This window comes from Nothoprocta perdicaria, unplaced genomic scaffold, assembly GCF_003342845.1.
Source record: "Nothoprocta perdicaria isolate Ctin4 unplaced genomic scaffold, notPer1 scaffold_6, whole genome shotgun sequence".
Lineage (NCBI taxonomy): Eukaryota > Metazoa > Chordata > Aves > Tinamiformes > Tinamidae > Nothoprocta > Nothoprocta perdicaria.
In genome coordinates this window covers 4,819,735-4,847,001 of record NW_020455865.1, presented here as the reverse complement: position 1 = coordinate 4,847,001, position 27,267 = coordinate 4,819,735, and the positions used below count along the sequence as shown (strand labels likewise).

General features: G+C 42.2%; 1 protein-coding gene across 1 annotated transcript in view; it reads left to right on the top strand.

Annotated features, from left to right (window-relative positions):
* NUP188 (nucleoporin 188) overlaps positions 1 to 27,267 on the top strand; it is a 27,617-nt gene extending 350 nt beyond the window's left edge. Inside the window, exons 2-44 of the mRNA XM_026049265.1 lie at positions 1,614 to 1,668; positions 2,293 to 2,366; positions 2,934 to 3,018; positions 3,483 to 3,563; positions 4,035 to 4,079; positions 4,691 to 4,783; positions 4,916 to 5,035; positions 5,425 to 5,636; positions 6,023 to 6,137; positions 6,645 to 6,845; positions 7,635 to 7,724; positions 8,315 to 8,380; positions 8,906 to 9,025; positions 9,279 to 9,405; positions 9,524 to 9,679; positions 9,978 to 10,104; positions 10,710 to 10,797; positions 10,891 to 10,967; positions 11,423 to 11,537; positions 11,932 to 12,052; positions 12,277 to 12,343; positions 12,772 to 12,900; positions 13,695 to 13,828; positions 14,221 to 14,327; positions 14,725 to 14,931; positions 15,355 to 15,524; positions 15,885 to 15,954; positions 16,508 to 16,575; positions 17,213 to 17,408; positions 17,879 to 17,956; positions 18,321 to 18,406; positions 18,840 to 18,985; positions 20,159 to 20,340; positions 20,580 to 20,780; positions 21,458 to 21,550; positions 21,768 to 21,926; positions 22,723 to 22,860; positions 23,322 to 23,396; positions 24,093 to 24,302; positions 24,722 to 24,853; positions 25,004 to 25,074; positions 25,493 to 25,622; positions 26,405 to 27,267. Of these exons, the coding sequence (XP_025905050.1) occupies positions 1,614 to 1,668; positions 2,293 to 2,366; positions 2,934 to 3,018; positions 3,483 to 3,563; positions 4,035 to 4,079; positions 4,691 to 4,783; positions 4,916 to 5,035; positions 5,425 to 5,636; positions 6,023 to 6,137; positions 6,645 to 6,845; positions 7,635 to 7,724; positions 8,315 to 8,380; positions 8,906 to 9,025; positions 9,279 to 9,405; positions 9,524 to 9,679; positions 9,978 to 10,104; positions 10,710 to 10,797; positions 10,891 to 10,967; positions 11,423 to 11,537; positions 11,932 to 12,052; positions 12,277 to 12,343; positions 12,772 to 12,900; positions 13,695 to 13,828; positions 14,221 to 14,327; positions 14,725 to 14,931; positions 15,355 to 15,524; positions 15,885 to 15,954; positions 16,508 to 16,575; positions 17,213 to 17,408; positions 17,879 to 17,956; positions 18,321 to 18,406; positions 18,840 to 18,985; positions 20,159 to 20,340; positions 20,580 to 20,780; positions 21,458 to 21,550; positions 21,768 to 21,926; positions 22,723 to 22,860; positions 23,322 to 23,396; positions 24,093 to 24,302; positions 24,722 to 24,853; positions 25,004 to 25,074; positions 25,493 to 25,622; positions 26,405 to 26,575 (5,188 nt within the window). The 3' untranslated portion in view covers positions 26,576 to 27,267. The remainder of the gene's footprint in view (positions 1 to 1,613; positions 1,669 to 2,292; positions 2,367 to 2,933; positions 3,019 to 3,482; positions 3,564 to 4,034; positions 4,080 to 4,690; positions 4,784 to 4,915; positions 5,036 to 5,424; positions 5,637 to 6,022; positions 6,138 to 6,644; positions 6,846 to 7,634; positions 7,725 to 8,314; positions 8,381 to 8,905; positions 9,026 to 9,278; positions 9,406 to 9,523; positions 9,680 to 9,977; positions 10,105 to 10,709; positions 10,798 to 10,890; positions 10,968 to 11,422; positions 11,538 to 11,931; positions 12,053 to 12,276; positions 12,344 to 12,771; positions 12,901 to 13,694; positions 13,829 to 14,220; positions 14,328 to 14,724; positions 14,932 to 15,354; positions 15,525 to 15,884; positions 15,955 to 16,507; positions 16,576 to 17,212; positions 17,409 to 17,878; positions 17,957 to 18,320; positions 18,407 to 18,839; positions 18,986 to 20,158; positions 20,341 to 20,579; positions 20,781 to 21,457; positions 21,551 to 21,767; positions 21,927 to 22,722; positions 22,861 to 23,321; positions 23,397 to 24,092; positions 24,303 to 24,721; positions 24,854 to 25,003; positions 25,075 to 25,492; positions 25,623 to 26,404) is intronic.

Sequence of the window (27,267 nt, the reverse complement as noted above, 5' to 3'; positions counted from 1 at the left end):
CCGTTCCCACGCGAGACACCCCCTCGGGTGACATCCATCAGGCTGCGCCTCCCCCCCGACGGAGACAACCCCCTCATCTGTGACAGACCTCGACCCGCAGCACCCCCTCAGCCGGCATCATGACTTATTCCTTATTTTTAGCTTTTTCTRTTTCATTTACTATTTTCATGAGCAGAATTAAGTGGTAACAGAGCTGCTCTTTAGAGCGGGGGCCGTGAGCCAAGGTCTTGCCTCGAGGTGAAGCTGTGGCAGGATCTGCCACTTGTCCAACTCACATCGTTGTTCCCGTGAAGCGGGCCGCTCTCCGGGGCTGATCCCTGTGTTTTTGAGGGATTGACCCCTTTGCAAATACCACATTAAAAGAGCGGCGGTGGGGAAGACGTGTGCAGGAAGCTGGGGCTTTTTGATGACATCTTGGTCTGGAGATACTTTGGTGTCGTCCTCAAGTCTTGTGCATGGTTATTGCAATGTGTTGTAGTGCTTTTAGACCAAGGAAAGTTCCTAGAACCCTAATTAACACTTACTGGCACTAATAGGGCTGGAAGCATCACTATTACGTATGGCTGCATTAAAACTTCTTGCCTAGCTTTCTTACAGTCTAATTAATGAACTGGCAGCTSACAGTGGGGTTTTAATTGCAGGAGAAGGTAGATGGAGGGAAAGTGAGATGAGTTGGGTGTGCAGGATTGAGGGTGTGTTCTGCAAAGTGATGCTTTTTTGGGTGGAAAATTGAGGTCTTTCAATGCTTTTGTGGGCTGGGGAGTTGTTTCAGCCCCTTGACGCAAGTCCAGYGCAGGAGAGGGATTTTAGCTGTTACACAGGGAGAAGCATCCAACTATCCAGGAACRTAGCAGGTTCCAGGATAGGTTCCTTAGCATCCTTAGAAATTACGTTGATAATTCTGCTGAAAATTACAGWGTGTGTAATCCTTTTAAATAGCACTATATGTCAGAAATTACAGATGACTTTCACTGCCACAGGGAGTTCTTTTGAAGAGACTTTTAGAAGATACTAAGACTCCATTAGCTCCAGGTTCCTGCGTTGTTCTCTTTGGGTAGCAACTTTTTGCAGGGCTGTTTCAGGGAGATTCATCTTTCTGTTTCGCAAATGCCTGAGTATTTGATCTGTATATATTTGTATATTTGATCCTTATAGCACAAACTGGCTTCCCTACAAAGTTCTAGGGAAACAGGAAGAAACAAGAAGCCCAGAGTTAATAATCTGAATAGCTGAGGCAAATATTCTTGCTTATGTAAAGGTRTTGCAATTTTTCACATCACCCAGTTTTATTTCCACTTGTAGTGGAGGAGAAAACTATTCCAAAGGATTTTTTTTTAGGAGGAGAGCAACAAATGTATTTGAATAAAATATTGCTCTCTGCTTTAATTGTGTTTCATTTTAGTAACCTTAAACATCCAAGTAGCAAAATGAGATTGAGCTAAGAAACTGCTCTAAATGTGCTGTTTTCTTAATACAAATGTACACATTTCCTTATATTGCTCTAATGTGTTCTGCTTTAAATCAATTGCAACTTTAAAAATGGGTAAGCTAGATATAAACCTAAAACAATGCCTATTAGTAAAATACTCTCTACCTTTTCCCCTTGCTTACAGGAGCAGCAGAGAACTGTGGACCATCCTTCTGGGCAGATCAGCTTTAAGAGAACCAGTAAGTCTGTGCCTTGCTAGGCAGGTTTGCCTGTCGCTGAATGGACTCCATGGCTTAAGTGCATCATTTGTGCAGCTGTTTGAATACTAGTGAAAATACATTTTGCCGCTTTTCCCTCTTCCTCAGTGATTTGTTTTTTCCTCTTTTTCCACTCCTTGTTTATTCTTCCACTCCTTGTTTATAGCTGCTTCATGAACCGCTTCCTGGAAGGGTGCATGTGAAAAGGTGGTTCCTTTTCTGAAGCGGACACAAGTGCTGCTTTCTAGACTGGCTGCCCTGGGGTATTCATGAGTGGTACAGCCCGCTTCATTATTTTCTGGGACGGAGCCTGTGCTTTCAAGAATGTGCCCAGAGGTTGGAAATCCAAATGTGTTTCGGAATCTAGTCCATGGCCTTCTCTTTCCTCCCCCTTCCCGTGACAAGGCGAGGCAGCGAGCTTTCCTGTACAAAATGCACCTCGAGTCAGAGCCTGAATCATAGATGCTCTTGTTGTTTGTCTCGTGTTGTTCCTGTCTCTTGGTGGTGGTGGTGGTGGAACTGCTTTGCCTAGTTTAAATTAAGAAAATCTGAGATCTCACAGTGTATGCCGAGGAATCTGCTCAGTAGTATTTGTCTCTTTTTTAGGCTCAGATTGCGGCAGAATTGAACAAACATTGGCAGAGGCTCTTAGAGGGCCTTTCATACTACAAACCTCCAAGGTATAGTCATTGTCTGATTTTAGAAACTAACTTCTAAAATAGGAGCTACTAATATATGGAGAAGAATGTGAAATATTTCTCTGTGATCACATAAATATAGATTTCTACTCTCTTGCATGATATGTGGTTTCAGGAGAGAAGTAAAAAGCCACAGTGCTTCTATCCAAATAATATTTTGGGGCATGAAATGTACATCAGAGAGAAGTAACAACAATTTCTGCTCTCCTGACTGTTAGGTAGCCCTGAACTCTTGCATCTGCTAAACTACAGTGATTACATGCAAGCAGGGATCCAGAGTGTCTCCTATTGACATTTGGTCATCTCAAAAAGATAACCAGATTCCCTCAGTAGAAAAGAAGAAATGAATATATTCTACATTTATCATAGTAATAAACTAGTGAATAGCGCTGAATTTCATCTGGTGGGAAGATTACAAAATAGCATTGAGTTAAATACTGAAAGGCTTTTGAAACAAAAACTAAGTTAGAACATTCAAAACGAAACCTTTTTAGTTCATTTTTTGAGACTGATGCATTCTTAATGACAAAATTTTCTTTTTTTCTTTAGCACAACTTCAGCAGAAAAAATAAAAGCTGATAAAGATGTAGCTGCTCCACTGAAAGAATTAGGTTTGAGGGTCAGCAAATTTTTGGTGAGTGAAGGTGCTATTCTGGTTATTTGTTTATTCCTGCACTTGATTACACTGTCACTAGAATTGCTATTTGAATAAGTCTTTGTGATGTTGAATAGAGGCAAGCTAAGTTCATTTCAATTTAAAGTAATCTTAAAGGTGATTTTATATGTTACATGTTGGCACTTCAGGTCAATTTTTTTTTTTCTTTTTTGAAGGGATTATTAACCTTGAGGTGCTTTGGCTTTTCTGAGTAATCTAAAAAAGGAGGGGAGGGCAACTTTTCAGGGGCAGTCACTCTCTTTCGGTCTTTCAAGACCAGAAACAAAAATATTGATTAAAGCAAGTAATAACCTGAGAAGCAAAAATTTTCTTTTGATATATTTAGGAAATTACTGTGGAGTGAAATGCTGCCTGAGTATTTGAGTGGGTCTTTAATGAATTTAGTTGCCTTTTATTCATTTTAGAGCATCTCTATCTTTCAGGGTCTGGATGAAGAGCAGAGTGTGCAGCTGTTACAGTGTTATCTTCAGGAAGATTACAGAGGGACAAGGGACTCCTTGAAGGTCTGTAGCTCACATTTATGTTCTATTTACTGCACACCTCTCCTTAATCCCAGTAGCTCACTGATGAATACTGTCTGAGTACTGGTTTGGAAATGGCTTTGTAGCTTGTCTTCTCTGAACCTGTAACACCTAGATGCATTTTCTGTAAGAAATGTGATACTAAATAACCAAATTACCAAGCCTAACTTTCTAGTACCTCATTCTGCTTTCTTCAGATTTCATTGTGAGGACTTGTGTCCCCTCTGTCGCAGAATTCATGAAAGCTACAGATTTTTAAAGGAGAATGAGTAGAAGAGCAAACGTTTAGTTATGAATGGAAATTTCGTATTTGTACTTTTGAAGTCTGTCTTTCCGAAACAAATGGAAAGAAAAATTGTCTCTTTTGCTTTCAGTTCTTTTTGTGAGTGTGTATTTTATCAGCAGGTATTTCTACATTTGGTAGCTCCTTATTTTGTTGTGCTTTGTTTACAGACCGTTCTTCAGGATGAAAGGCAGAGTCAGGCTCTCATGCTGAAGGTTAGTCATTTGCATTTGTATTTTCTTATGAAAAGATCTGGTGACAGAGAACTAGCTTAATTTGTATAAATTCAGAAGAGCTGGGAACAATTAAGCAATTATTTTCATATGAACAGCAAAGTTTGGAAGATGCTTATGAAACAGGAATGGACATGCAGATGTGAATAGCATTAGTAATTGCTATTGAAATTTCAGGCTTATTGCCAAGGAAATTTCGCTAGCCAGACGTATGCTCCCAAGTTTTCCAAAGCTTGCAAGTTTATTTGTTGTTATATGAAGTGATCACTCTCAAATGGGCACTGATGGTCATAGCTGACTGAGGATCATGAGAAGTGAGAGAACATCTGCCCCTCTTTTGAAAGATCATGTCTCTTCAGGGCTTTCTCAGCCAGCAGTGTAATTATAGTCATGTCCCCATGGACGTGTTTTATTCATTTCTTTTTGAAGTTAATTAAGTACTTTTTCAGATAACTTAAAATTGCCCAAAAGCATGAGGGAGCTCCAACTATTGCAATGTTTGAGCGCTGTATATTGTTGTGCTGAAGGCCTTGGCAGTATATGAGAGAGGATCCAGAATCCCTATTTTTACTGATGACACTGTTCGTTCACAGCTTGCTGACTATTACTATGAAGAGAGGATCTGCATTCTGCGCTGTGTCCTCCACCTACTCACTTATTTTCAGGATGAGAGGCACCCATATACAGTGAGTACAGGAACCTTTTCCTGGGYATAATCTTGGTGCATAGGCTAAATATGTAAGTTACACAGTAATTGAGCACCTATGGCTGTAATAAACACAGGAGTTTGCGTATAAGTAGTATTCTTTTTTTTTAAGGCACAATACTTTCAGTGTATTGAAAAGTTGGACAAGGAATTGGTTCCTAACTACCGGAAGCARTTTGAAGAGCTGTACAAAGCAGAAGCTCCTACGTGGGAAACACATGGAAATCTCATGGTATTTTTTTTCTTGTTATTGTAAATTCTTTATTTATGGTTTTCTGGATAGTGGATATGTGCCAAAGCAGTTAAAAAGGATGTTTTTCTGGTCTGTGAAACCCCAAAAAAATCCTTTAAGGGAACACACTTTTGCTCTAGAGCAAAAGGAGATATTTGAAATATATTCTTCCATGTAACAAATCCATTGATAGTACTAGGCCAACAGATCCATTTCTCTGCATCCATACACCCTGTATTAACAATGGGACAGAAGAGCAGGTTKTCTTGGCATAGGTGCAAGCCACTTACTACCTAAGCTATTGAAATGCCTCAACACTTTAAGGTTTCWGATTGCTTTGACTGCTTTGTGAACTTCAACATATAATAGTAGGACGTTTTCCTGTGCAGACAGAACGTCAGATTTCCCGTTGGTTTGTGCAATGCCTCCGTGAACAGTCCATGCTCCTGGAAGTCATCTTCCTCTATTATGCATACTTTGAAATGGCACCTGATGAGCTGCTGGCGTTTGCAAAGATGTTCAAGGAACAAGGATTCGGCACGAGACAGACAAACAGACACTTGGTAGATGAAAGCATGGATCACCTGGTGGACCGTATTGGGTAATTACCATGTACATTTGTGCAGTGTGTGTGGAGCAATACAGTAGCTGAGGGCAAAATGAGGGTAAAATTGKCTTTTCTGGTCATAGCAGGCATGGGTGGCAAAATGAAGATGTAGTTGTGAAGTAGAGAGGCATATGTGTACTAGCTTTAATGTGTCATTGGTAAMACTAGAAATGAAGAGCCAGGGTCATTAACTGTTAGACTGGCTAGTGGTGAAATGAAGTTGCCTGTACTGTTAACTGTGATGCATCAGTTCAAGCAGCATGGGTTTGCTTACAAAAGTGGGAATAATATCTTCACTTTACTATGTAAGGCATAGCATAGATTGTTCTCGGGCTATWTATGTCTCTTTTTCATGCTGAGTTCTTAACTCCTGCTTTCAGATACTTCAGTGCCCTTATTCTGGTGGAAGGCATGGAAATAGACTCCCTCCATGAGCGYGCTTTGGATGACAGGACAGAGGAACACAAGTTAGCCAATAATGAGCATATCCACCAGGTGAGCCCCTGGCAAAATGAGCCTTACAGTATGGAACTTAGTGTAGTTACTGGAACAGTGCTGTTAGCAGATTATATCCCTAAATTCATGATCCTTGGTCATGCTGACTGAGAGGACTAACATCTACATAACATTCTGGGGCAAATAAGAAGGAAATTCTTCCACATGCTTGCTGAGTTACCTTGCGCCTTTCTCCAAAGAAAGGTGCGAGCAAAGAAATAGTGGGTGCAAACTTGCCAGAATGGGATGAAGCAAAATAAATATTTGAGTTGTCTGGGATATGCAGGACAGAGAACACCTGCGACTAAAACAAYTATGAGCTGATGAACCGTGCAGAGAACTAGATCAAGGCTGCAACTATGTGTATTTTGATCGGTTGCATGTCTGAAAAAGTTATCTGCAAAGKAAAGGTGATGGTTAGTGCTAAGGCACAATCAGCTTTATACTTGCTAAGCACAAGTTTTAAGACAGATTTGGTTGTTTTGTTTCTGTCATGTCTTTGAGCAGGAAATGGACAATCAGCTGCTGCAGTTGGGGGATGTCTCACATCATGCACCCGTGCTCTTGGCCTGGGCTCTGCTCCGTCACACTATAAACCCTGAAGAATCAACAAACTTGATCAGGAGAATGGGCAGCACTGCTATCCAGYTGAATGTGTTCCAGTATCTGACAAAACTGCTCCGATCGCTGAGCAGTGGAGGGAAGAATGTGAGTTTCTTAAAATCTTATTTTTAGGCTGTTTGAACTACTAAYGAAGTAAATTCCTGCAGTTTGGACTAGATGATCTCTAGAGGTCACTTCCAACCTTGAATATTCTGTGATTCTGTGATTCTGTAAAAAGCATGATTGGAAGCAAACGATTTTGGACCAGTGCTCTTTCAATCTAAATCTGTTTTTAAGCAGAGCATGTAGTAAAGAAAGAGTAAGTGATGACATTTTATCTCACCTGGTTTCAGTGAAGAGCAGAAATCAAACTGAAATTAAACAGATTTTTATGCCCGAAGAATAAAACTCAAGGAGCTATATCTSCTTTGGGCAGAACAGACTGTATTTAATCACGTTTGTTGATTTGCCTCCCTAAATGTATCTGCTATTATAGATCTTTATTATTARCTAATATCACTGTGCACTGTTTTCTCTGTATGGTTTCAGTAGATAATGCAGTATATGACTAAACTACTTTTTAGGCAGGACCTGAGGAAAGTAAAGCCTTTTTATTCCTCTGAACACCCAAGTAATTCTTTTTATGATGTTTTAAAGAAGTTTCTGGTGATAGTGGCAGCATTTCTCAGTTCTGTGAAATCTTTCATGCTATTCAGGGTTTAGTTAATAACTGCTTACTGATTTATTGCCTCTCTGCTGACTGCAGCAATGAGGTATGAAGGAAGCAGTTATTCTGGTGTACTCAAGATCCAGAAAGGAGATTGAGGGCTGCTACAGTGTGTTCTGTACTTTACAATTGTTCCTGTGATGATCTTGTGCCTTCTTTCATTCCAGTGTACTGCCAGCACAGCTTGCATGTGTATTTATGGTCTACTTTCTTTTGTCCTGACATCACTGGAATTGCATACGTTAGGCAATCAGCAGGTAAGCATCCAAGACTCATTTTGTCTGTTATCTAATGTAAAATAACCTGTTGTAACTGGTAACTGCCTGTGTGAAATGTTAATTTTGCACTTGAAACAGCGAGCTTTGTGATTTACATAGTTCTAGAGATTGATTTACTATATTTCCTCCTCTCTTTACATGATGGAAACTGAAGGAACACCTCTGTATTATTAAACCACAGATGGATAATGAAAGATAACATGTGTTGCAGTTTTGAAGCTAGTTGCCGCTGTGCTATTTCCAAAAGAATGGAAATTATCCATGCTCAGTTTCTAAGTTTGGGAAGACTTCATACATACTGCCTCTCCAAATGTGGTGGATATGGTCATTTTTAGCAAGTCCATTCGTTGTTAATGAGGGTCGTGTTAGCCCGATTGCCTGTTCTGGATTTGCATGTTCTAAATCTTTCCTTTTTTTTTTTTTTTTCCTTTTTGAATAGAGAAAGCAATTCCATTTTAGTGAATAAACATGGAAACTTAAGATTCCAAGGATGTGACAAAATGTGGTTGTGGTAAAAGCTGTCTGTATAAAATAACTTTTTGTTTTCTCCTTCCTCTCTTTCTTTGAAGGATATAATTGATGCAGCATGTGAAGTTCTGGCAGCTTCCAGCATTCCTCAGCTCTTCTGGAAGACAGTGAGTGTGTTGGAAGCTTTTTGATGTACCTACCTTAGACTTAAAACACAATAAGAAGAAAGATCCTGTTAAGAAAAGAACAGCCTGATCCTACTTAGTGTCTAGGAGGGCCTGAGGAGTTCGTTTTCATTTGTATCTGTCTTTGATTTACTTTTGCCCTTTCCTGCCTTTTAGGTACAGCCTTGGCTTTACTCTTGAAGGATACTGGAACAAGTTTTATTATAGGTGATAGTTGAAACTAGAGCTGGGGTTGCAAGGATTGAACTAACTTGCTGGCAAAAGYGTCATGCTTTTTTTTKTTGTTGTTGTTGCCACAGAATCAGGATGATATGTCATGCATTATAGTCTTACTTCCTGCATTATACTTGCACACTGCCTCATGCTTTAGTCTGTGCAAGGACTGGAGTGGTACTTTTTGCATGATTAATGTTAAATGTACAGCTTAAAAATAATAAAATCCTAAAACCATTTAGTATATATATATATTGAAGTAATAAGACATTTGCTTTCTGTTTCCACCACCAGGAGCCAACTGCAGGTCTTGGTATTATCCTGGACAGTGTGTGTGGGATGTTCCCCCATCTTCTTACTCCTCTCCTTCAGCTGCTCCAGGCCCTTGTGTCAGATAAATCTACTGCAAAAAAGGTATAGAATATCTCTAAGCATTTGGAAGAGATTTGGAAGAATGTGCTGTGTGAAACTCTTCTTGCTTTCCTTTACAAATGCATGTTACAGTTGCAGCYTTAGATAACAAACTGTGTTTTCGTAGGGTTGGCATATTAGAAGGATATTTTGTGTGCCAAAAACCCCTTACCTATTTATAAAAATGACCTGGTTGATTAATTTTTGGAACGTTCTGGTTCTTTGGCTGTATTCTTTAAGCTCTCTCTCTGGGCAGGTATACAGTTTCCTGGATAAAATGTCGTTCTATATTGAACTGTACAAGCATAAACCCCCTGATGTGATCTCTCACGAAGATGGCACGCTTTGGCGAAGACAGGCTCCAAAGCTCCTTTATCCCCTTGGTAGGAGAACTGCATTTAACCTTTAATTAAAGTTTGGAGGATTTAATTCATTAAACGGTCATCATCTAACTCACGAGGGAATTCATGACTTCATTTCTCCTCCTCTTTCAATCCTTAGGGCTGGGCCAAACAAATCTGCGGATACCTCAGGGAACAATAGGCCAAGTGATGCTGGATGATCGGGCTTACTTGGTGCGGTGGGAATATTCCTACAGCAGCTGGACACTCTTCACCTGTGAGATTGAGATGCTGCTCCATGTTGTATCGACAGCAGGTGGGACATTTGGGGAACTAAGGGTGTGAGAGAGAGATAAGTATGTTTGTTAATTGATTCCAATACCTGGAAACCTGTATTTATATTATAATTCTGTAAACTTCATTGGAAAATGGTAAGCACATGTATATGGGTTGAGATAAATTTTAGATGACAAAAAATGTAGACAGATGAAAATAAAAATGTTTTGTGTTATGGGAATACATTCAGGGGATGTGCAAAGGGAGTCATGTGCATTTCTCCAGATTTAATGCCTGTCTAATTGGGATTAATTCTAATGTTAATATTCTTTCCCCAGATGTAATTCAGCACTGCCAGAGGGTAAAACCAATCATTGATCTCGTTCATAAAGTCATCAGCACTGATGTATCAATAGCAGATTGTCTCCTGCCGATCACATCGCGAATCTACATGCTCCTGCAGAGGTAAGTCACTGACAACTGAGGCTCTTGAGAAGAAGAATGATCATTTACCGGTTTGAGCTTTGCAAAAAGTCTATCTTAGTGCTGGAACTCTGCAAGACTGGTGTTCAGATCTCAAGACTTGCTACACACTGTTTAATACTTTAATTATAATAATGCATCAGGGCGACCTCTCACTCTCTTCTTGAATGTAGTACAATTTTATCTATTTAAAGACGTACTACACTGGTAGCTATACTTACACAAAAGGAGAATAAAGGCTGCCATTAGAGCAGTACCTTCCTGGTAATAAAACAATCAGTACTTACTAACTTTCCTCTCARTGCTAATTGTCTTGGAATGGATTTTTTGCTCCATAATCATTGTTCACTGTGACAGTTTGCTGCTTTGCTACCCCTTACCTGTCACAGCAGATTGCTCTGATTCAARTATGAGGCAGAGGCAGCAAGTCTAGACTGAAAGCCTAGACTCTGATATCTGTATTGTATCTGATTAGGTTTTATGCGTGAATGCATCAGGGAGAAATCCACCTTTCTGTTGAAAACAGTAATATGCAGACTAGATAACTGATGGCAGTGCATTTTACACATAGTACTTCTCTTTCCTAGGCTAACGACTGTAATCTCCCCCCCTGTGGATGTTATTGCTTCTTGTGTCAACTGTTTGACTGTACTGGCTGCTCGGATGCCAGCCAAGGTAAGGAAATGACCTTCTAAGCTTTCTAGAGTTGAGTACTACTGAGCATCTATGTGTGAACAAGAGGGAATATCTGTACTTTTTCACTTGCAGGTTTGGACTGACCTTCACCACACAGGGTTCTTGCCATTTGTTGCCAATCCAGTGTCCAGTATGAATCATATGATTAGGTAATCATTTATTCGTTTAATTTTTTTTTTTGCCTAAACTTTTCATAAAAAGCTGCAAATCCTTTTTCCCAGTGCGGAATCTGGATGTTCATCTCCACAGATTCTGTTATTTTGTACTGTTGTGATTGCATTGCATGCTACTGTTAGTTGCCTGACAGAAGATACTTAAGTAACTAGAAATCTATTTTTGGACAAAGGGGGAGCATGCTACATTTTGAGTTAAGACTAAGATTCATCTACTCAAAAGAGAGAATAGAGCCCCAAGGAGAGGCAAAACGCAGTACCTTAAAGCTGATAAAATCTATGTTGTTCTGAATCAGCCCCTTCTTACTTGSGATCATACTTTCTTGCAGCTGGTAGCAGATGAAGTAATTTAGGTTATACATGTGCTTTGCCTGTCCTGAAGCAGCAGCTTCCTGCTATTCATCCAATGATCTCCCTTGCTCATTCCACAGTGCAGAAGGAATGAATGCCGGGGGCTACGGAAACCTGCTGATGAGCATAGAGCAGCCTCAAGGCGAGTACAGCGTCACCATCTCCTTCCTGAACCTCATCACGACRCTTGTCCGGGTGAGTGCTTCTGGAGTGGTCTACATGTGAAATCACCTATAGGCAGTTGTGGCAGGAATGGGAAACACAGCAGATGTCCTGTGGAACAGGAGTTTTTTGGGAGAAATTAGCTCACCCTCCTCTTCTTGCTGGTCTTTCTGTTTTCTCTGTAGTCTGTCACTCTCTCTCACAAAAAAAACCATTTTTGATTCATCTGGGAATCAAAACTAGAGAATATAACTAGAGAATATAATACAGAGAATATACCACATGTAAATTTATAAATCTAAAAATCTTCATGCTCAACAATGTTATCCTATGTTAGAGAGAGAAGTAGAAACTGAAGTGTCTTCTTACAAAAGCTTTTGTGTCCTTTTAACCAGAATTGGAACAATAATGTTTCTGTTTTTACTAGGGGCAACTTGGTAGCACCCAGAGTCAAGGCCTTGTGCCCTGCATTGTGTTTGTCCTGAAGGAGATGTTACCAAATTACCACAAATGGCGATATAACTCCCACGGAGTGCGAGAGAAAATTGGTAAGGACAACAGGGTTTTTCTTGGGGATAGAAGGGAGGATCAACTGTCAGAGAATGTTGATTTTATTTTCCCCCTCCTTTTTATAAGACCTTCTCTGGAAGCCACTGGAGGGTTGCTTTGTGCATTATCACTATTACAAGATGCTGTGACTTTGTTCGAAAAATGTTAGGAGCTTGACAGCRGCTTTTCTTGAAAACAAGTAGTCATTTACTCTCTGTTTTAGGGTGCCTCATTCTGCAGTTGATCCATGCAATACTCAATTTATGCCCTGAGATGGATCCTCGCAGCAGGTAAGACAGATGATGGATTTGCAGTCTGCAATAAGCTCATTTACAGGGCAGGAAGATTCTGTTACTATCCTTTTTTTGGTTTCATCTTTTAACTAAGTTCTAAGAGTAAAGTGGTGTGCTTGTGTGGCGCTGAGTTTAGCACTTGTCTGCATTACAGAGTTTGGGGAGAGTGGGAAAAGTTTAGGGACAGAGTGAACCCTATTTCTCTTCCCTAAGCAGGTGTTCTAAACAGCAGTGAGCAGGTAGGTTCCCCAAGACAGGTTCCCATCCACTTTCATGCTTGCTAAACCCACTCTGAAGAAAGTGGAAGGGARAAAATAGTGGTACTGGGAGGAATATAGAAATTTGGAGGTAGTTTACATGGTGCTAGGTGAGAAAATGCTGCAGCTGCTCTAATTATGATGTCCTGTGTCATTTTTGTCTCACAGCAACGCCCCCAGCCTTCAGTCCTTGTGCGTCTTCAGTCTGGCCAACACTGAAGCGGGGCAAGCGGTCATTAACATCATGGGAATTGGGGTGGACACTATTGATATGGTAATGGCTTCCCAGTCTAGCAGGTGAGTTGTGTGTTTATCCCTTCACTAGCCCAAGGAAAGAAGCAATAGATAGTGCTTGAAATGGGCATCAACACAGCAGATAACCAAAGGAAACTGTTTTGGGGGACAAACCTTCTATTTGGCTTTTCTACTAAGAATATTAATTTCCTTGTGGTTCTCACTGAGACTTGAAACTTTTGCTTTAGCTGTAGTTGAATCCATCCTCTCTGCTCTCTTTTTCCTAACCAACTTTACTCAACACACAGACACAGCAAAATTTGCCAGTGGGTAGTTTCAGGGAATGTCTGCAATTTTTGTTCTTTCACAACAAATGATTGGAAGCAAATCCAGGTTTATTAAGAGGAAAGTGAGATGTATTTTAAAAGCCTTTTTTTTGTCTTTTTCTCTAGTTATGTTTATCTGAAAAGGAAAATCTTAATGACTTAGAGCAATTTAATTCCTTCATCCTGTTTGGAAACATTATAATTTCTGAGAGATTGGTTCTGGAAATATTTCTACCTCTATTCTAACCGATTTAAAATCTCTGGATCCAGAATAAGAAAAAGAAAGTGACAATAGGCTGTCAGACTGTTTCTTTTTTTGTTGTCTGACATTGAAAATTCAGGTCTGGCTGGAAATATTTTGTGTGTATTGGGGGAATTTGTATTCCAACAGCTGTTMTGTAGTGATATGAGAGACTGAGATGCCTTCTGATCCCTGCCTGACAGCATATAGATTTTTTTCTTTGAACGTTGTGCAAATAATAAATGTCAGTTGTCACCTCAATTACCTATTTTGGTTTCTTTTGGAAACAGTGATGAGTCACAAGGCCAAGGTCAGCTGCTGATACAAACAGTTAAGCTGGCCTTCTCAGTCACCAATAATGTCATCCGGTTGAAACCCCCCTCCAGCGTGGTGTCACCTTTGGAACAGGCACTTACTCAGCACGGTATGTATCTCCAGGAAGCATTGTTGTTCTGTTATATGCAGATAATCAGAATATGTTGCTTTACAAACATATTTGGCATTTGGAGGTTCCAAAAAAATGCTCTCTGGATTTAATTATCAGGATTAAAGCCCTTTCTTCCTTCTCTAAGGCATTTTTTTTCCCTCTAAGACAGCTTCTGAAGTATAAAACAATCATGGTTTGGTTTTGCAGCTTTGTAATGAGACAGGCTGAAGCATTTACTAAACCAGTTACCGTTAGTACTTCTGACTGGGCTCATGTCTTACTATTTTGGAAGACTGGGCCAATTTTCACCTTCCACCTTTTAAATAATTGGCAAATAATTGCATCTTTTTTCAGATTCTCCTCTTTGGTTTTAATTGTGTTTTCTCCAGGTGCTCATGGAAACAATCTTATTGCTGTCTTGGCCAAATACATCTATCACAAACATGACCCTGCACTTCCACGCCTGGCCATCCAGTTGCTCAAACGACTGGCTACGGTAACATAAAGCTTACTCGAGTGCTTTCTTGCTTTTCTCTTCTGACTAATTTTGACACTGRAAGTCTTTGGGATGATTTCCTCAGGTGCATTTGTCAGAGTATGTAATACAAATCTATTGAAGGCCGCATGAACGGAAATCTTTAGTTTTGCCATGTTCCTTGTGAAATAAAGTGGAGTGCAGAATTGCCAAAGAGGTTATTTTGGATCAGTTTGCAAGTTTCTTTCTGCTTAATGAAAATAACTGTTATTTTTGCATCCCCTCACTTCCCGTCGTCGATTCAGTATTACATATTCTGGAGTTTCAATTCGAAATGCAGTTCACCCTTGTGACAGAAGGAAGCAGCATTCAGCAGAGTTTGGCTGATCACGTTCCTGACGTTTCTTTCCTTTCACAGGTTGCTCCCATGTCGGTGTATGCCTGCCTTGGCAGTGATGCTGCTGCCATCCGTGATGCCTTCCTGACCCGCCTGCAGAGCAAGATTGAGGACATGCGCATTAAAGTCATGATCCTGGAATTCCTCACGGTTGCAGTGGAGACACAACCTGGGCTCATCGAACTGTTCCTGAACTTGGAAGTGAAGGACGGCAGTGATGGGTCAAAGGTAGAATAGCAGAAGCCTGGTCAATTTTTTATTGTAAATTAGTCTAAAATATGTTTATCATCATCTTATGGCATCAGTCTAACAGATAACCCTATGCACCTAATGTAAAGGTAAATGCAGCACGTGCTTACAGGTGATGGGTGTGCTGTTATCCCAGCTTCACCTTTTCTTACAACAAAAGAGAAGCTTTTCCCAAGGTCTCAAAGCAGATGCTGAATTAACATATAAGCAGCTAAATTGGGACAGACCAGAGATCAATCCTGCCCACTTTCTTGACTCTTGACAGTGAACAGTCAATTGAAAAGCTGAAGACTGAGAAACATGGACAATATCAGTTTTCCCAAATGCTCTCTCAAGTGCTTTGCAGGTGCTTACATAGTAATTCTGTGGAGAAGTAACTTCTGTTATTTCCTTTTGCTTTAGGAATTCAGCTTAGGGGAGTGGAGTTGCCTCCAAGTCGTGTTAGAGCTGATAGACTCCAAGCAACAGGAGAGGTACTGGTGCCCTCCTCTCCTGCATCGCGCTGCCATCGCCTTCCTGCACGCCCTGTGGCAGGACCGCCGAGACAGCGCCATGTTAGTGCTGAGAACCAAGTGAGTTGTTCTCCTCCCAGCTGCTTTGCTGCCTCTTTTTCCTCCTGACACTTTTTCTTCAGTTCATCAGGCGTTCTGGCAACAATCACCAAATCCTTGTGTGTCACACTCCTTGCGTGTCTTCCTAAGGGTGTGCGACGTGTGGGCTTTGTMCTTAACATCTGTGGTAGGCTCTGGAGGAAGGATGAGAAGCCTGTATGTGCATATTCAGAAGTGAATGTAGTTCATACGGTTTCTTTTATGGAGTTCAGTGAGCTTATGTTTAACTCAAGCGTATTTTCTGTAATTTGTGGTACAGACAAGAGGCTTAAGCATGTGCCATGGGAAGGATAACTGATACTACTTTTGTATATTTTTCAGGCCAAAGTTTTGGGAAAACTTAACTAATCCTCTCTTTGGGACACTTCCTCCCCCTTCAGAAACGTCAGAGGTGAGTTGCGTCTGAACAAAATTAAGGCAGTTTTGTGCTTCTTGGAGTGGACTTCTTAGTGTTGCYGACATCTTTCTAAAAAGAGATGCAATCAGTTGGTTTCAACGCAGGCAGGAGTTGCAGCATACACTTCCTGGCGCTGTACAGCCGCAGACTAATTTTTGAAATCTTCTGCTCTTTATTAATGTAGGAAACAAAAATAACATGGCCCTAGCATCTGTGATGACTTATTCATTACAATRTAAGATATATTATTATAATATACAATATATTATATTATAAAGAACATAATGTGCATATATATATATATACACTAAATATGCTGCATAGAGCATATCAGTACTATATTTTGTGTGCTTTTTGGCAAAAGAATCTCACTCATGCTTTTCTAGTCATGGCTCAGGCTGATGGATTGCACWGAAGAATCCATGAGGTTTTTGTTGCCTCTCTAACTGGAGTGCTAGTTGCCTCRAGTGAATGGGGAGGGATAAATTAGAGTTCAGTTCACCCTGCAGAGTAAGATACTCACATCTTACATTTATTTTTTTTATAGCTCAGTGTCTTGGACACGTGTGCCTTAATCATGAAAATCATCTGCCTGGAGATCTACTATGTTGTCAAGTGAGTCTTTGATAGTCTCTCCTTCATTCTAGTTGTTTTTWTAATTATCTAAGCTGAGTGTGTTAAATATTGAGAGACCATGCTGGCTTTGAGAGTATTATTATGGTGGTACACATGATTCTATGGAAACCTGTGAGGAACGCTGATTTTTGAACAGATGGTAATCATACATTYGAATTTCCTCTAATCATTAGTTACACAGAAAATGCTTCTGTGTGGCCTGTAGATGGGAACATTAGCCGTAGTATTTTCCTTTTATGCTGGAATGAAAATAAATATTATTTATTAAAACGAACTGTGAACTAAGCTAAGTGCACCTACTGTAGTGACTGGTGAATACACTTCCCTGATTTTCTCCCAGCTGGGTTGTTTTCCCAGACATAACTGCCATTTGCTCTATTGAAAAGTCAGAAGCAACTGAAATCTCTGCTTAAAATTGAACAATTATGCATTTTCTTCGGGATTCATCTTTTTTCTTCACATTTAATGCAAAACGGGGGATTCCTGTTCAGGTCTGCTTTATGGAATAATCTTCACTTGCAAGCTGTGTACTTGACTTTCCTGCCTGAATCTCAGAAAGAGTATATTTTCTGACCAAAGAATAAATGAAGGTAACTTCTCCTTTTGATTTGATCAGGGGCTCACTGGACCAGTCCCTGAAAGACACGCTGAAGAATTTCTCCACCAAAAAACGCTTTGCTTATTGGTCAGAATATGTGAAATTACTGGCATACCACATGGCAGAGACGGAAGGCAGCAGCTGTACCTCCCTAACAGAGTATCAGATGCTGATCTCAGCCTGGAGGATGCTGCTGATTATTTCTACCAGCCATGTAAGAGCTACTTTAGGACTTCTTTCCTCTTACCTTTCAGCTTGACCTGAAATTAACTTTCTGAATAATGTAATGTCAAATTTTCAGGGTCAGATACATATGGGCATAATGAAGAAGCCAGTGTGGGTTGGTTTTGTTGTTTTTTTTAAAGTTATTTTATACATACACTTACAACACAAGCTGGCACAAGTGTCATACAAAAGAATAGTTAGAGTAGGTGGTGTTTTGTCTGATCAAACTGAGCGTCCTGTCTGTCTGAGCAAAGGAGGGAGGAGGTGAACAATTTTTATAGAAATTCTAGGTAATTCTCTGATCCCAAGAAGATTTTGCTGAGTCGAATGCAATAGAGATGCACTATGAGGAAAATCCCTTATTGTCAACTTCTTGTCAACTGTTAATTAATGTTTCTTTGAAGAACTGCATCGTTTGTTACATTTATTTTAACTTATCTYCATGTTTGTGCATCCTAGGCAGATATAATGCATCTCACTGACTCTGCAGTCCACCAGCAATTGTTTCTGGATGTGCTAAATGGGACCAAGGTTTTGGTAGGTGCTAGTACTTCTTATTTCCTAAATATCCCAATCCTCAGTTGCTCATCCCCTTTGTACGAAGAGGAGTTCCATTTCTGCAGCTGCATGCCATCACACTTTTTAAATTTAAATTCTGCAAAATCAAGTGAATCAAAATTTCTCTCCCTGATTTGATCAGGGGTTTTTTATTTTTATTTTTTTTGTTTCTTTCTTAAAATTCTTGGGCAGCCCTTTAGAGGGTCCTGACCAGGGATCCTACGATGCTGCTACTTGTTGAAAAGCAAACCTGGTCATTTGGTGGTGGTGTTTGGGGTGGTGTTGGTGTTACAGGCTTACCTGTAACTACAACAACTATAACTCTTGGGGTGTCTTTTCTTAGCTCCTGGTTCCCATGTCAGTGTCCTGYCTGCAGCTGGGATCCATGCTATGTACTCTTCTTCTGATCCTGCTCAAACAGTGGAAGAGGTAGGTGTTTTGTTTGGGCTGTTATTAGTTACAGCTAAATAGAAAAAACTTGGGAGGTTGTGTTCAAGTGTTTTGCTCTAGTGAGATTCCCTTGGTGATTTGTGGAGGAAAGTGAAAACTGATGCCTTACTTGGGGATTCTCTTTGGGGTGGCAATATTAATATTTTGTTGATGAAATCTCTTGTCAAACAATATATTTATGGTTTGACTTCCTGTTTGCAAGTGTGTCAAGGAGGCTTTTTTGATAGTCTTGCATTCTTGCTTTATTGTGGAATGTCTTTAATGAGATTCAGCTGATGACTTAAAGTTTACCTGGAAGAACTGCTTTTATTTGTGTCGATCATATCACCTATGATCCACACAGTTCAGTCAAGCCAATATATTTACTGAGGGATCTTGTCTAATCTGAAGAGCTCTCCCTTTTTATTGTCAGCGAGTTGGGTTCTGTGGATAAAATCATAAACTCCTTGACGCAGATTCTGGAGGGAGTACTACAGGCAGATCAGCAGATGATGGAGAAGACCAAAGCCAAAGTATTCTCAGCTCTCATCACTGTGTTGCAAATGAAAGAGATGAAAGGTGAGGTGGTGGAGGAGTATCAAGAGCAGGGCTGCCACAGCTGAATACACTCTTATTGCTAGTGTTTCCAAGATAAAAATGCACATGGTGTTAGTTGTAGTGCAGGATGCTGAATACAGTCACCAATCTGTGCAACCTTTGCTTGTTTTCTTACTTGTTTTAGCTCCTTTCAAAGCTTTTGTCATTCACAGTGTGTGTCTGTCTGTCCCTTGTCGTGTCTTTTCCCAGCAATAACCCCTATGTTTGATCAGTTCGAAAGGGAAGGAGAGAGAAATCTCAGAGCTGTTTAAGTTCTTACATATTTGTGAAAATAGTTCATCGAGTGTGAGACACCCAAGTAATGTCACTTCAGAGCTGAGTGTACAGCTTTTTATATTTTGATACAAATTACTTGTGAGACATAATGAGTCGTCCAGTGTAGGAAAATCTTTTGGGGATGCATTTTGGGGATGTACAAACTACAGAAAACAGTCCAGTCATTACATCTRTCACAGGTGGGATATTTTACATTACAATAGTTCTTGAAGACTGACACTGGAATCTGGATTAGGTGCTGTGCAACAGAGATAAAGGCACTTGTGCTGTTGACAATAGAGGTAGATAACAGCTTGCCTTTCTKTGGAGTCCTTATCCCACTGCTTGGGTTCTGCAAACCCATCTCTTTTGGGAAATAATTCAAATAGAAAATTAGGAGGTTTAAATCTGTGAATGATTTTGTTTGCTAGTGAATTTGACTGTTCAGGAATACCAGGAAAAGGAGGTGCAATTTGTGTTTTTGATGAGAATTTAATGTTATAAGAAGTCTTGGAACATGGTCTGCACCCATGCTGTGTACCAGCAATCTGGAGAAATATGTAAGAGATGCTATAGTGAGCAGTTAGTGGAATAATCTTCCCATAACYCTCAAATTTGCGCTGTGAAATGTCATAAGTTTATACAACTTCTTAGGGAAAGTCCATGTTCTTACGATCAGATGACCATCTAATCTTGTAATAATGTCCTGCTAAACTTAAGCATGTAATATAATCACAGTTCCTTACACTCTGTTTTATAAATCTTGAAATGACAATGGAATAAATGCTAAGAAATGTGGCCCCAGCGATGTTATCAGTTAAACTGGGAGCCAGAGTCCAAGGATTGTGCTCACTGTTTGCTGTGCTGTGTGTGTCGCAGTGAACGAGATCCCTCAGTATTCCCAGCTGGTGCTCAGTGTTTGTGGAACGCTCCAGGATGAGGTCATTGCGCTTTTTGACCAGACTCGGAACAGTCTGACCTCCGGAGATGCTAYGGATGAGAAGGACAGCATGGAAACAGATGATGCCTCCCGAGTCAAACACAAGGACCAGCGTGACGGGGTAAAGAACCCATCATCTGCTTTCTTGCTGTATTTCTTTTCTCTTCAARGAAAACTTCAGGGGTTGCTGCCTCAAAATTCCTTCATGTCTATTCAGCCTGTGTCAGCTATGTGAGCTCTTCAGCTGTGGCACTAATTGAGAGCCCTTGAGAATGATTGCACTTCAGATTGTGTTAATAGGAGGTTTTTTTCTTGGTATACRTGAAAAACCTATAGCATGTTCTCCTCCTCTCGCTCTAGGTATGTGTTCTGGGTCTGCATCTGGCCAAAGAACTCTGTGAAGTTGATGAAGATGGGGACTACTGGTTACAGATAACTAGGAAGGTCCCTGTGCTTCCTACCATCTTTGCTGCCCTGGAGATCAGCTTGAGAGTTAAACAAAACCTGCACTTCACAGAGGCCTCACTGCATTTACTGCTGACCTTAGCCAGGACACAACAGGTGAGAGATGCACAGAAATGAGARCATATAGTTGTGTGTTTTAAATAGGAGCCATACATCTCGTTATATTTTCTGCTATGCAGCTGAACAATGATTTGTAGATAAAAGATTTCTCTAGAGGCTGCCAGGCAGCAGGTCTTGTGTGAATGTCTGCCTGTTTTTTTCTGTTCTTYCTGCTAAAGGATGTCTCAGATAGAAGAACTCAGCCAGCCAGAGCAAACTTGTAATTTAGAAGAAACATTTTTCCCCAGCATCTTTTCCTGCAATACAAATTAACCACCCCAGCTAAAACAGCAGAGTGTTAGAACCTGCTTTCTCATTAGGTGCAGTAAAGCATCACTTACCTGTTGCCAAGTCAACTTCATGTAGGATTTCAGGAGAAAGCAGGGTCCTTTCAGAGCCAGAAGATTATTTATATACTGGATRTATGGTATATGATATGTGTGATATGTGATATGGCAATGAGGTTGTGGTACAGTTATGCAGATTACTGTTTGCAGTAAGAACAGTCTTGCTTTTCTTGACACTGCATTTTTGAACAGCCTCTAAGAAGCGTGTGTGGCTGAAAGAAGGGTGGCAATGCAAAGGGCAGAAATATCTAATGCAAGAGGAGTCCCTTTGGTCTGAGAGAGGAAGGACAGGCAGATTTCGACAGTAATTTGTTCTGTGTCTTTCAGGGGGCAGCAGCGGTGGCTGGAGCTGGTGTCACGCAGAGCGTCTGCCTGCCCCTCTTGAGTGTGTACCAGCTGAGCACCAATGGAGCCATTCAGGTGGGTGCTGCTGCTTCTGATGGGGGCACCCCAGGAGAGCTCTGCCCTGCCTGGCTTTCTCCTCTGTCCTTGGAGAGGAGCCTACAGGGCCTGGCAGGGCAGCAGCATCTGCCTCTAGAGTCTGGGCACTTCTGTGATGTTTGGAAAGGTTTGTGGCCTCTGTCTCACTGAGCAGCAATGGAAATAAGTCTTTTGTTTTGTTTTTGGGTCTCTTCAGACATCTGCTTCATCACGAAAGTCTCTGGATGCCCCTTCTTGGCCTGGGGTCTATCGTCTCTCCATGTCATTGATGGAGCGTCTTCTTAAGACACTTAGATATAACTTCCTGACAGAAGCCTTGGACTTTGTGGGTGTCCATCAAGAGAGGATTCTTCAGGTGTGTCTAATACTTCCTCTGAGGCAGTTCTCTTGGCTTCTGTGTTACAGTAGTTCTGGAAACAAGTCAGAAAGTGAAGAAATACTGAAAAGACATAATCTGAGAAAACTTTCCAGGAAATAATTAAATAGTAAGAGAAGGAGAATAGCGTACAAGCCATGAAGTCAGGCAGGAATAACTTCTAAGATAGTTTTTAGAGCATGGATGCTCAACATTGGTACACCTTTTATTCCCAGGATAACAACTTTGCTGTTTCTTGCTTAATGTACATAGGTACTCAGTGTGCTAACAAAAGGGACAGTTTGCCAAGAACTTGGTTTGTGACCATCTGCTTTAGAGAAAAAAAAAAAAAAAAGATTGAGAGCTGTTTTTAGAAATGATCTCAGTTCAGACGTACTCAGGTAATAAAAATGCTGTGCTCAGGGTTCAGTCCCCACGCAGCTGGACAGGCGCTCATGACCTAMAAAGCTGAACCCCACGCCTTGACCAAACTCTGTCAGTGCAGATGTGGTGGAGTTGTGTGTGCAGGTAGGTGCTGTGTGTAAGTGTGTACTCCATGGACCAGCAGCTGCCTTCTCATATGGCAGCGGGTCTGGGAAGTGCATTGATCCYTGCCTAAGAACGTGGTGTGCCAGGAGTTGAGAACCCTTGTGTTATCCAGCTGCTTTCATGTGGTCAAGATGTTTTTTCTATGCTAAGGTCAAGTTTACTTATCTTCAGCGTTTGTTTCCAGAGAGGGGAAGAGGCTTTTTTTGCACTTTAACTGGCAGTGCCCTGATTCTTTCTCCTTCTCCAGTGCCTGAACGCAGTACGGACAGTGCAGAGCCTGGCCTGCCTGGAAGAGGCTGATCACACTGTTGGCTTCATTCTCCAGCTCTCAAATTTCACAAAAGAGTGGCATTTTCATCTTCCACAGCTTATGAGGGATACACAGGTGGGAATCAGGATACTACTTTGGGTAACATATTGCCTTGGAGTGCAGGGAGTTGAGTGTGCTTAAGAGAAAATGATGCTACCTGGTCTTTTTATTACTGCTCTTTTAATAGGAGTTATTGAAGTCCATTTGAATAAATCTCTTCTGTAAAAGGAAGTCCTCTGCATTGGCTGATTGAGTTAGGAAAGATGATTGTTGGGAACAGAGATATGATTGCTTGGAATTCTAACAGGGAAATCAATGTCTTCCTCTCAGTCCTCAGTGCCATATGCCTCCAAGAAAATGCTGGGGAGCTGAGAGGTTCTGTTGAACTGGATTTTGTGGCTCCCCCAAATGGAACTTTGGTTATAAGAGTAGTATAATCTGGTCTTGTTAGGTTGATGCATGCAATGAGTGCTTGATGATATGGATGGGATTTGATTTTTTACAAGATTATTTCTCCTACACCCTATGTATTTTAGGTGAATCTGTGTTACCTGTGTCAGGCCTGCACCTCCCTCTTGCATAGTCGCAAAATGCTCCAGCACTACTTACAGGTGAGAATGGGGACATTAAACCACACCCATGTTTCTCCGTAAAAAGCAAATACACTTCATAACTTCATATCCAGGSTCTGTTCCCAGTGGTGAACGCTGGGATTCATCAAACTGGAAGTTTAATAGTTAGAAGTGATATCTCTCCACAGCAAAAGCTTACACAGAATTAGACTAGGCTCTAAAAACTCCAGACTCTGTAGGCCAGTCCTACAGAAATGACTATTACTGCAAGAGGGATGTTATCATTTTAGATAATATCCTGCCTGTGGTGCAGTGAGAGAGCTCTGTTGCTGCAGTTCCCTGAGGTCTCATTTCCAATGAATTAAGACATGTTATTGACCTGGTGTCATCAATTTGATTTAATTTGCTTAAGCGATACAGCTCTTGGGGAATCCTTAGGGGGGCGTGAGGTGCAGATGGGCTGTCGTGTGCCATTTCACTATGGCTCAGGCTGGTTAGAGGATCCTTTCCCAAAATGTGGAACAGCAGCCTCTGCAGCTGCATCCCTGCAATGCAGTGCCTCCCCTGATGTGCACTAATGATGAATTCTCTTGCTTCTAGCAGCTCCAAAAGTTTACATGCCCCACTTCCTCATTCTTTTTGCCATTAACGTTTTTTTCCTGAGAGCACTTGCTTTCATACCAAGCAGTGATATCTGTATTCAAATCTCTCTGCTTTTTTCCCCGTTCTTTGCAGACAAAAAACGGTGACTCCCTTCCATCGAGCGTGACTCCCCGCGTGCAGCGGAACCCGCAGGCCTCATGCAAAGCTCCCAGCCCGGAGTCGGAGGCGGCCGAGCAGAAGGCGCTGCTCACCGTGCAGTACAGCCTCTTGAAAATCCTCAGCAAATGTCTTGCTGCCCTGCGTCATTTCACCCCCGACGTCTGCCAGATCCTCCTTGATCAGGTACAGGAAGAGGAGAGCTACTGCTCTCTGAACGGGGCAGTTTTCAGCATTCCCAGATCATGTCCTGGGTCTGTAAAGTGTTTGAGAGAGTGACCCCGCTTTTGTCTCAGTCCGTTCTGCACAGAGCCGGAAGGCAAGACGTAAGGAATCCCCACAGGAATCAGGGACTGCTCAGTGTGAAGGGAACTATGTCACTCTTTGGAAAAGGCATCCTTGTTTTCCCCTCCACTTGAGCAGAGCAGTTCTGAACAGCTCTGTTCTCTCCATCTATATACTTGAGATTTGGGAACTGACCTCAGTGCTGCAAGTTTTCCATGCAAAAAGTGTGATAAACAGACAGTGTATTCATTTCTCTATGACAACAGCAAACTCATGGCCTCTGGAGTCACACACTCTTCTTTTTTCTTGTTTCCCTACAGTCACTGGACCTTGCTGAGTACAACGTGCTCTTCGTTTTGAGTTTCACCACACCAGCCTTTGATTCAGATGTTGCACCATCCTTTGGGACCCTCCTGGCCACAGTTAATGTAGCCCTTAACATGTTGGGAGAGGTACATTTCTCTGTTTGGGAGAGCACAACAGTTACAGTGATGTCCGGGCACCCATCAGCTGATGTTTTCAGGAATGGGAGTATCTTTTTTTTTTTTTATCTCCTGTCTCTTAATGTTTCTTTTTTTTTTTTTTTCCTTTTTCTCTCTAAGCTGGATAAGAAGAAGGAACCTTTCCCTCAAGCTGCAGGGTTGAATATGCAAGAGGGAACCAAAACCCTCAAGTAAGTTTTCAGCTCCTTTAGTTAGTCACGACTGAGGAGCAGAAACCAGTGCTCCTCAGGTCAAAACAAAGATTCAGAGGCCTTTGAGCTTCYTACCCTGAATTTAAGAAAGGAGCTCAAATAGCCCATCAGAATCTCTTGAAAGCAAGCAGAGATTTTTTGGGGCAGGTTATGCAAAGCCATCCCATCCTGGGTAAACCATTGAAGAAACAGAGTGCTCACGTATCAGTGCATTAAATCAGACTTCCTTGTTGGCCACTGGGCATTTCTTCTCTGTGGATTGTAGCTCTGGATCTCTCTGCTTGAGCAGATCTGAACAGTAGCAGTGAACCCTCCCATGCACTTAGTGTGTAAAGCCTTTCTAAGGGTGTGTGTACTGATCTCCTTGGCTCCTGCTGATTCGTGTTTCTTCGCACAGGTCTCTGCTCATGTTTACAATGGAAAACTGTTTCTACCTGCTCATCTCCCAGGCTGTTCGGTATTTGAGGGATCCGGCCGTGCATCCCCGTGACAAGCAGCGCATGAAGCAGGAGCTCAGCTCGGAGCTAGTAAGCAGCTTGTTGCCTCCCTCCTGCCCACCGGGTGTAAATGGCTCGTGGGTGGAGCTCTTCAGCTGCCCAGTCCAGCCCGTTCCCCTCAGGTCACCCTGGGCTGCAGCCGCTGCTGCTTGTCCCTGCGCCACGGGCGCCTTATTGGGGCCGGGAGGCCAATGGGTGCATTTAGAAGAGCGTCTCCAGCAGGTCGAGGGAGGGGATCGTCCCCCTCTACACAGCCCTGGKGAGGCCACAGCTGGAGACTGTGTCCAGTTCTGGGCTCCCCAGTACAGGAGGGATGTGGAGCTGCTGGAGAGAGTCCAGCRCAGGGCTACRAGGATGATCAGGGGCCTGGAGCATCTGCCATATGAGCAAAGGCTGAGGGAGCTGGGCCTGTTCAGCCTGGAGAAGAGGAGGCTGAGGGGGGACCTGATCAGTGTCTATAAATACCTCAAGGGAGGCAGTGAGGAGGAGGGGCCGGCCTCTTTTCAGTGGTGGCCAGCGCTAGGACTAGAGGAAACAGCCGCAAGCTGAGGCACCAAAAGTTCCACAGGAACTTAAAGAAACACTTCTTGACAGTGAGGGTGCCCGAGCCCTGGCACAGGCTGCCCAGAGAGATTGTGGAGTCTCCTTCTTTGGAGATCTTTAAAACCCGCTTGGACACAGCCCTGTGCCCTGTGCTCTAGGTGACCCTGCGTGAGCAGGGGGGTTGCACTAGATGACCTCTGAGGTCCCTTYCAACCTTCTATAATTCTGTGACACCAGGACACTAACTTGTTGGCTGCTTCTCGTTTCAGAGTACGCTGCTCTCCAGCCTGTCTCGGTACTTCCGCCGCGGCGGCCCCTCTTCACCCGCCAGTGGGGTTCTCCCCTCTCCCCAGGGCAAGTCTGCTTCCAAGCTGGGTCCCGAGGGGCAGGAGCCCTTGTTCCAGCTCGTGCAGGCCTTTGTCCGGCACGTGCAGAGATAGGTCCTGCCCTGCCATGCCTCCCTTTGCAGGACCTGCGCCACATTGATTCATGTCCACCACAGAAGGCATCACCCTTGGCAGAGCTCGTAACAAGGACTGGGAAGGGGAGGGCGGCCTGTGCTGGGCAGGGTTGTAAACTGAGCTGTCACAGCAGCAGCAAGATCCCCTTGAACTCTTGCGACCCGGTAGCACAGCGAATGTAAAGAAATCTGAGAGCAGCTCTTCAAACTGAGCAGCCCACGTGCCCACCCTGCCGGCTCCGTCTGCTAGAGCATCCTGGCTGGGGACAAGTGCTCAGCAGTGGAAATCTTTATTTTTATAGTTTGTACCTCAGCCGGAGAAGCTGTGGCTGGGTGGAGAGAGGGGACAAACTTTCTTCTGGGCATTAACTCTGCTCTCAGTGCAAGGTGCAATCTGCCTCTCCCTAGCAGTCCGTTAAGGCACAACCAAGGGATCAGCCAGCAATTCAGAGACCATCTTTCTACTGCTATTTTTGTACTGAATGGTTCAAGGCAAGATGGTGTATGTGTGCTCTCGCCTCCCTTCCCCCCTGCAGTCTGTGTGTTATGTGTGTTTATGAAGAGCAAGGCTTCCCTCAAAAGATTTTTAAGGCAAAATTCCATTGCTCCAGTCTTGCAGTTTTTTGTAACTGTGCCCTATTTATACGGATATTAAAACCTTTATAGTCAGCA